General features: G+C 38.4%; 2 protein-coding genes across 2 annotated transcripts; both read left to right on the top strand.

The window, feature by feature from the left end:
• Positions 39-4865, top strand: LOC104707477 (DNA mismatch repair protein MSH1, mitochondrial-like). Its single transcript, XM_019227858.1, has 15 exons — positions 39-122; positions 255-419; positions 697-806; positions 906-1011; positions 1108-1183; positions 1320-1378; positions 1482-1549; positions 1786-1959; positions 2149-2358; positions 2484-2740; positions 2832-2975; positions 3055-3112; positions 3226-3525; positions 3623-4270; positions 4374-4865. The coding sequence occupies exons 1-15, from the start codon at positions 110-112 to the stop codon at positions 4605-4607; spliced, it is 2622 nt and encodes an 873-aa protein (XP_019083403.1). The 5' UTR covers positions 39-109; the 3' UTR covers positions 4608-4865.
• Positions 5087-7503, top strand: LOC104789373. The gene is made up of 8 exons (XM_010515083.2): positions 5087-5218; positions 5483-5785; positions 6216-6285; positions 6383-6438; positions 6612-6687; positions 6813-6849; positions 6936-7050; positions 7167-7503. The coding sequence occupies exons 2-8, from the start codon at positions 5490-5492 to the stop codon at positions 7402-7404; spliced, it is 888 nt and encodes a 295-aa protein (XP_010513385.1). The 5' UTR covers positions 5087-5218; positions 5483-5489; the 3' UTR covers positions 7405-7503.

Genomic DNA, 7976 nt, shown 5'->3' with positions numbered 1-7976 from the left:
CATTCATCTTTCTGACATGTGCTTGTTAATATATAGGCATGCACATCCAGGAAGTCCTTATGTATATGGACTAGTTGGTGTTGACCATGATCTTGACTTTCCTGAGCCTATGCCTGTTGTTGGTAAGTATGTCATATGGCATGTTGTTAGTCACTGAAATATTACTTTGCGTCTTCATTACAATCTATAGAAGATTTTAAGCCTTCATTTTTGTATATACGTATTACATGACTTGCTATGTTTTGTAATTACAGGGATATCTCGTTCAGCAAAGGGGTATTGCATGATATCTATTTTTGAGACTATGAAAGCATACTCGCTAGATGATGGTCTAACAGAAGAAGCCTTGGTTACCAAACTCCGCACTCGTCGCTGTCATCATCTTTTTTTACATGCATCATTGAGGCACAATGCATCAGGTTTTGCATATTATCTATTATTCTACATTATATAAGCGTCTCTGAACTATTAACACCAATAATAGAATGTGGGGAAATGTGCCATTTTATTATTGCATGAACATCAGTATTCTCAGATAAATATAATGTTGAAGTGTAACATATGATCTAGCAATCAATTTAGAGTGTCAGTAGACTATTATAAGAAAAAAAAACTACTCATAAATTTTTGTCAGCTTAATTGACTTTGAGCTTTATGGCCTTGTATGATACAATTCTGGAAAAATTTACTATGCAGGGACATGCCGGTGGGGAGAGTTTGGAGAAGGGGGTCTACTCTGGGGAGAATGCAATGGCAGGAATTTTGAATGGTTTGAAGGAGATACTCTTTCCGAGCTCTTATCAAGGGTCATAACTACGGACTTTGGCTACTCACTATATATACAATTTACTTTTGATATTTCCAGTTTGATGAAAAATCAATTATTTTCTTTTTCTTCCCCACAGGTCAAAGATGTTTATGGTCTTGATGATGAAGTTTCGTTTAGAAATATCAATGTACCATCAAAAAATCGGCCACGTCCATTGCATCTTGGAACGGCTACACAAATTGGTTGGCATTGTTCTTCTTGCTGAATAGTGTTTCACTAGGAAGTTTAGGAGTTTTGGAATGGTAAAGCATGCTAACATATATCTTGTGGTCCTGCAGGTGCCTTACCTACTGAAGGAATACCTTGTTTGTTGAAGGTGTTACTCCCATCTACGTGCAGTGGCTTGCCTTCTTTGTAAGAAAAAGATATTGAAACAGAAAGAAAACTAGTTATATTATCCAAAGCACCCGTTTGAATTCAATTTTGCTATATTATAATCTCTTTGGGGGACAATCTCTGCCTTTTTTATTTGGTGTCTCTTTCCTTTCAGGTATGTGCGGGATCTTCTACTAAACCCTCCAGCTTATGATATTGCTCTGAAAATCCAAGGTAATTTGACCAATGTGGAGAATTTTCTTAGTTTATTTCCTTTTAGATTTTTTTTATGATTTATTTGTTCTCATTCTGCCTGTGAAACTATTTCATTTTGCAGAAACGTGCAAGCTCATGAGCACAGTAACTTGCTCAATTCCAGAGTTTACCTGCGTCTCTTCTGCTAAGGTAAAACTAAAAGTTACTTGCTACAGAGAACTCTTTTGAAAGCTGATAACTTTCCGTTTTCGCCCATGGAACTTTCATGTCTAACAATGAGCTTAAGAAGTACCTTTTCCTTTGTCACTATAGCAGCATAACAGAAAACTGCTAGTTACCAGCTATCGGTTACTGACACTAATGAATGGAGGTTTCATAATTAGTCCAGGGTCAGCTTCTAACTTCTATATACATCTTTTTGGCAGCTTGTGAAGCTACTTGAGCAACGAGAAGCCAACTACATTGAGTTCTGCCGAATAAAGAATGTTGTTGATGAAGTATTACATTTGCATAGACATGTTGAGCTTGTGGAAATCCTGAAATTGTTGATGGAGCCTACCTGGGTGGCTACTGGTTTGAAGATTGACTTTGAAACTTTTGTAAGTTTAATCATCTAAGATGACTCTGTGTTTGTGTTTCTATGCTTTCGTTTCTTATCTGCTTTCTTGATGGGTACCTATTCCTTGACACGAGCTCAGAGAATTTTCTAATCTATCTAGTTATAGTCAGTTCTGATCTCTTCAGCTGATGAGTATGTGTATAAGTTCAAGTTTTTGTTTCCTTGCCAGGTCAATGAATGTCACTGGGCTTCCGATACAATTGGTGAAATGATATCTATAGATGACAATGAAAGTCATCAAAATGTTAGTAAATGCGCTAATGTTCCGAATGAGTTCTTTTATGATATGGAGTCTTCATGGCGAGGTCGCGTTAAGGGAATTCATATAGAAGAAGAAATCACTCAAGTGGAAAAATCAGCTGAGGCTTTATCTTTAGCGGTTAGTATTGAAGCTTGTTTCTTTTAGTAATAAAATATGCTCCTACATATTGTATTTTTTTTGCTTAAATATAATGGTGCTGGTGGTCTTGTCTTATTTTAAAGTAACGAAACATCCATGTGTAGGTAGCTGAGGATTTTCACCCTATTATATCAAGAATTAAGGCCACCACAGCTTCACTTGGTGGCCCAAAGGGCGAAATTGCATATGCAAGAGAGCATGAGTCTGTTTGGTTCAAAGGGAAACGGTTTACGCCATCTATCTGGGCTGGTACTGCAGGGGAAGAGCAAATTAAACAGCTGAAACCTGCTTTAGACTCAAAAGGGAAAAGGGTTGGAGAAGAATGGTTTACAACCCCAAAGGTGGAAGTTGCTTTAGCCAGGTTGTTTCCCTATATTAATGAACCTTTCAGTAGAAAGATTATTTTTATTATACTGGGTAGATATTGATGTCATATAATACTTTTGTTGCAGATACCATGAAGCTAGTGAGAACGCAAAAGCCCGGGTGTTGGAGCTGTTGAGAGAGTTATCTATAAAATTGCAAACAAAAATAAATGTTCTCGTGTTTGCATCTATGCTTCTCGTCATTGCAAAAGCATTATTTGCCCATGCTTGGTAAGTTTATGCTTAGTCAAATCCCATTAAGGAAAATACATTTCTGTAGTGTTAATGTAAGTACTGTGCACAACTGCAGTGAAGGGAGAAGACGAAAGTGGGTTTTTCCAACACTTGTCGGATTAAGTACAGATGAGGTATATGCTTGCTGGTCGTTGAAGTTTGTAGACAAACACATGCAAAACATGCGGGGCTGTCTTATTCTTATGTCTCATGTTTTTCTAACCTATATTGATAATTTTTAATATAGGGCGCAAAACCATTAGTTGGTGCCGGTCGAATGAAGTTGACAGGCCTATCACCTTATTGGTTTGATGTAGCTTCTGGCACTGCTGTTCACAACACCGTTGACATGCAATCACTGTTCCTTCTAACTGGACCCAACGGTGGTGGTAAATCGAGTTTGCTCAGATCGATTTGTGCAGCTGCTCTACTTGGAATTTCCGGTTTAATGGTTCCAGCTGAATCAGCTTTTATTCCTCACTTTGATTCGATCATGCTTCACATGAAATCCTATGACAGCCCTGTAGACGGAAAAAGTTCTTTCCAGGTATATATATAAGCATACAAATCTAGAATACACCATACTGAATTTGTCTCTTCAATTGGAATGTTTGATATTCTCTCAACTGATTCTGTTCTATCAGGTAGAAATGTCGGAAATAAGATCTATTGTAAGCCAGGCTACTTCGAGAAGCCTAGTGCTTATAGACGAGATATGCCGAGGGACAGAAACAGCAAAAGGCACCTGTATCGCTGGTAGTGTGGTAGAGTCTCTTGACACAAGTGGCTGTTTGGGTATTGTATCTACTCATCTCCATGGAATTTTCAGTTTACCTCTTACAGCCAAAAACATCACATATAAAGCAATGGGAGCTGAAAACGTCCAAGGGAAAACGAAGCCAACTTGGAAATTGACAGATGGAGTCTGCCGAGAGAGTCTTGCGTTTGAAACAGCTAAGAGGGAAGGCGTTCCCGAGTCAATAATCCAGAGAGCCGAAGCTCTTTACCTCTCGGTTTATGCAAAAGATGCATCATCTGAAGTTGTCAAACCCGACAAAATCGTAACTTCACACAATAATGACCAGCAGATCTGCAAACCAGTGAGCTCTGAGAGAAGTTTGGAGAAGGACTTAGCAAAAGCTGTCATGAAAATCTGTGGAAAAAAGATGATTGAGCCAGAAGCATTAGAATGTTTTTCAATTGGTGCTCGTGAGCTTCCCCCTCCATCTACAGTTGGTTCTTCATGTGTATATGTGATGCGTAGACCCGATAAGAGATTGTACATTGGACAGGTACGTACTTACCTTATCATCAATATTAGTAAACTTCCCTTAGAATATAGACAGGAAACCGAAAGCTATTGATTCTGAGGATTCTTCTGTTATGAAACTGCAGACGGATGATCTGGAAGGAAGAATACGTGCGCATCGAGCAAAAGAAGGACTGCAAGGGTCAAGTTTTTTATACCTTATGGTTAAAGGTAAGAGCATGGCTTGTCAGCTAGAGACCCTTCTGATTAACCAACTACATGAACAGGGCTACCCTCTAGCTAACCTAGCCGATGGAAAGCACCGGAATTTTGGAACGTCCTCAAGCTTGAGTACACCAGACGTGGTCAGTATCTCCTAGTTTGAAACATTAGCTGTCTGTTTGTAATTCGATCATCTCTCTCTGTGCAAATTGCACAAGTTAGTTTGGCTAGAATTAGAGTAGTTTAACACTAAGAATGCATGTCGTTTTTCTTTTTGAGGTTTTGCAAACGGCACGCAACTCGGGAAAATCGGATTTAAGCAATTACCAATTTTGGGTCGTCTGTGTAATTGTCGCTTTGTGTAATATTTTGAACAAAACTTTCCTAGTGTTATCATTTTATTTGTGTTCTCTTTATCTCTCTCTAGTTAATTTTTTTAATGCTAAATTTTTTCAAGCTTTTAACGATAAGAATATAAACCGGCCATTGAACCAGTCTTAATGACAGCTCAACTCCAATTGCAAGAGAACCGGGTTCAGAAATCAGAATAGTCGTGGTTATGTAAAACCGATAATTTATGTAAAACTACGTCGTTTTAGTTAATCCTCATCCTCCCCAAATTAAAAACAAAAATTGCTTCTTCCATTGCCCAGAATCGAATTTTGAGATCTCCTCCGATCGGATTTTGAGATCTCCGACACTTTCTCGCTGGTTCGCCGATCGTCTTCTTCAATTGCGTCTCTCTTCTTCAACCGTATATCTTAATAATGTAAGTTTCATGTCCCTTATATCCCAACATTTGAGTATTCTGATACCGTTCATGTAGTGAATTGGATCATAATTTCAATACAGAAACCATTAGATTCTTATGCTGATTACAGTTTTCTCTAGTGAGTGATAGTTGTAGGCTGTGTAGAGAGAGCTTTTTTAGCAGATTCAATTCGAAGATTTCGCTTGCGCTTTTTGTATTTCATGCCTTGGAACCTTTCACTTGGATTTTATGCATATTCGTTTGCTTAATATATCTTTGCAGTTGAGGCATGGATGAGGTTGTTGTTGAAGTAGAGAAGACGAAGAGAGAATGGGAAGACGCGTACGAGAAGACGATTGAACATATCATGGCGATTCAAGAGTATGGCAAATCAAGGAGAGGAGGAGAAGGAGGAGAGGAGAAGGAGATGTCGCTACAGAGGCGCAACGGATTGGCTCAGGATGCTCTCTCTCTTCTCAATTCTTTGCAATTCAACTTGGATCTCCTCGCGCCTCAGCTTCCTTCTGATGATCAGGTTCAATCCACTCTGTCGCTGCTTGAAACCTGGAAGAATCAATATCACAGGTATTTATTTATTTATTTTCTTTGCAATTTGGTTTACTGTATGCGTGTATGGAATCTACAACATTCAGAAGTAGAATAAAGGAACCTTGAATTTGTACAATCTATAGGAAAAATGATGTGATAGTGGGCGTTTAACCTTGGCTTAGGGGTACACTTGAGTCCATCGTTGTTGTAGTTTGTAAAAACAAGAGGAATGTTATATGTGTGTTTCAAAGTATTTCCTTGAGCTTGAGTTTGATCTCAATCACTTAGAGTCAAAGTATGAGTTCAGGGAAAGGTAAAATGGGGGAAACTAATTTGAGTGTTGCCTATACTACAATTCTGTCAAGCATCTATTAAATACAGGGTATGGATGATTATTGTTCACAGTAGCAGCAGAGCTACTATTACTGTGTTTGAATAACATCTGGGTCATTGTGTTTGTGGTCAGTTTGAGGGTAAACCTGAGAAGTGCTAATTTACAAGCTAAGGATAACATGAGGAAAGCAGCTCAAGAAGAGGTAAAGTCTCATGGCATAAGCATTCTCTCTCTGTCGCTATTTTTACCAGCCATCTCCTTTAATATTTTTGTTTAAAGAGTGCTTTCAATGATTGTAGAGAGAGCTTCTCCTCGGTGGTGGAACAGAGTCCACAGTTCTCAGACGTAAACGACAGTATGTTCTTCTTAGCTATATCTCTCCTACTAAGTGCAGCCATTCGATTGGGTTGCCTGTTGAAAATGTTTAACTTGTATTATGCTTTTGTTTATTGGTAAATCAATCACGCACTAACAAAAGAGTTCAGTGTTGGTTTCTAGTGAATTTATAACATTTTTGGTTGTTTGTAGAGCAAATGCTGGCGTGACGTCGAATGCTGAAAGCGTAACTGAAAGTCTCAGGCGTACACGGCAGCTGATGGTTCAGGTCAGAAAAAAAAACTAGTTATGGATTGTGCAGTTAACATTTGGTTTGCAGTTTCGGCCTATTAATTTATAGAAAAGGCTAAATTCTCTGATTAAATATTCTCTCTTGACCTTATTGGGTTACAGGAGGTTGAAAGAAGTACAAACACTCTCGTGGCTTTTGGTATGTCATTATGCTAGACAACTAAGTATTAAGTGAAAACAGGTTAAGTCATCAAACTTATATATTATCCATGTTTACATTTGTAGATGAATCTACTGGAGTACTTAAAAAAGCCGAGAGTGAATACAAAGGGCATAAGTCTCTGTTGTCGAGGACCCGTAATCTGCTTTCGACAATGCAGCGTCAAGATGTAATTGACAGGTATTTGAAAAAGAATAGATTCTGTTTAACCAAACCATCGTATAGGTGAATAATAATAAGGGATAATAACTAACTAACTCTTTGTTTTCTGTGGTTCTTGTGGCACTATCAAACAGGATAATCCTGATAGTTGGATTTTCTCTCTTTGTCATTGCTGTGGTTTACGTTGTTTCAAAACGCATCGGAATTCTGAAACTGCAACGAATGGCTACTGCTGCTATTAAAGCTCAATTAGCTGGAAGAGCAGCAAATGGTGTAGGAGATGATGCCATGCCTCTCGGACAACAGTTTGATGGCAATACAGTTCCTACTGTTAATATTCCTCCACAACAACGCATGCATGATGAACTCTAAATCTAAGTATATATGCTTGTAACATTGTTCATGAATCTACCTATATATTATTTTAGAATTACATTTCTGAGAACAACAAAGGTTATCTTATACGATAAAGTAGGATTCCTCAAGAAACAAAGGAACATAATTATAAAACTGAAACTACTGTTATTTGGAATGTTAATTCGTCGGGCCAAAACATCCGCGTGGTGGTTGGTTGTTCTCGGTGTCCACTTGAACACCACTGCCGTAAATCGATTCTGCCAATAGTGCACATCACGTATCCAATTGTAACTCCCAAAGTTAAAGACTGTTTCCCTGCATTAAGTCTTCGACAATCTTACTTTCACCTTCAAACACCACTTGAGACCACGCATGTTGCATCGCAATTATTAAAGCTTGCAATTCACTCTCTAAAACACATGAAGTGGGTAATCATAAAGCCTGCCCCGCTCCTTTGTAGCTACCCATTTCATCTCGGAAAAGCCAGCCTGCTTTTGATTGATGGGTGTGTTGTGAAAATGATCCATCATATATAGTTACATTTCATCCATCCAGCCAATGGTCGTATCCATTGCCTTTGGATCCTT

Source organism: Camelina sativa, chromosome 1 (genome assembly GCF_000633955.1).
Source record: "Camelina sativa cultivar DH55 chromosome 1, Cs, whole genome shotgun sequence".
NCBI lineage: Eukaryota > Viridiplantae > Streptophyta > Magnoliopsida > Brassicales > Brassicaceae > Camelina > Camelina sativa.
Note: the sequence above shows the minus strand (reverse complement) of the source record. Positions and strands in the feature narration are given on the sequence as shown.

Excerpts from the sequence above, each read along its gene's own strand:
- LOC104707477 (XM_019227858.1), top strand. Across the intron at positions 2,741-2,831 it reads GTGGAAGTTGCTTTAGCCAG|ATACCATGAAGCTAGTGAGA; the intron begins GTTGTTTCCCTA and ends CTTTTGTTGCAG. Across the intron at positions 3,526-3,622 it reads ACGGAAAAAGTTCTTTCCAG|GTAGAAATGTCGGAAATAAG; the intron begins GTATATATATAA and ends CTGTTCTATCAG.
- LOC104789373 (XM_010515083.2), top strand. The coding sequence starts at position 5,490 with ATGGATGAGGTTGTTGTTGAAGTAGAGAAGACGAAGAGAGAATGGGAA. Across the intron at positions 5,786-6,215 it reads TGGAAGAATCAATATCACAG|TTTGAGGGTAAACCTGAGAA; the intron begins GTATTTATTTAT and ends GTTTGTGGTCAG. Across the intron at positions 7,051-7,166 it reads CGTCAAGATGTAATTGACAG|GATAATCCTGATAGTTGGAT; the intron begins GTATTTGAAAAA and ends ACTATCAAACAG.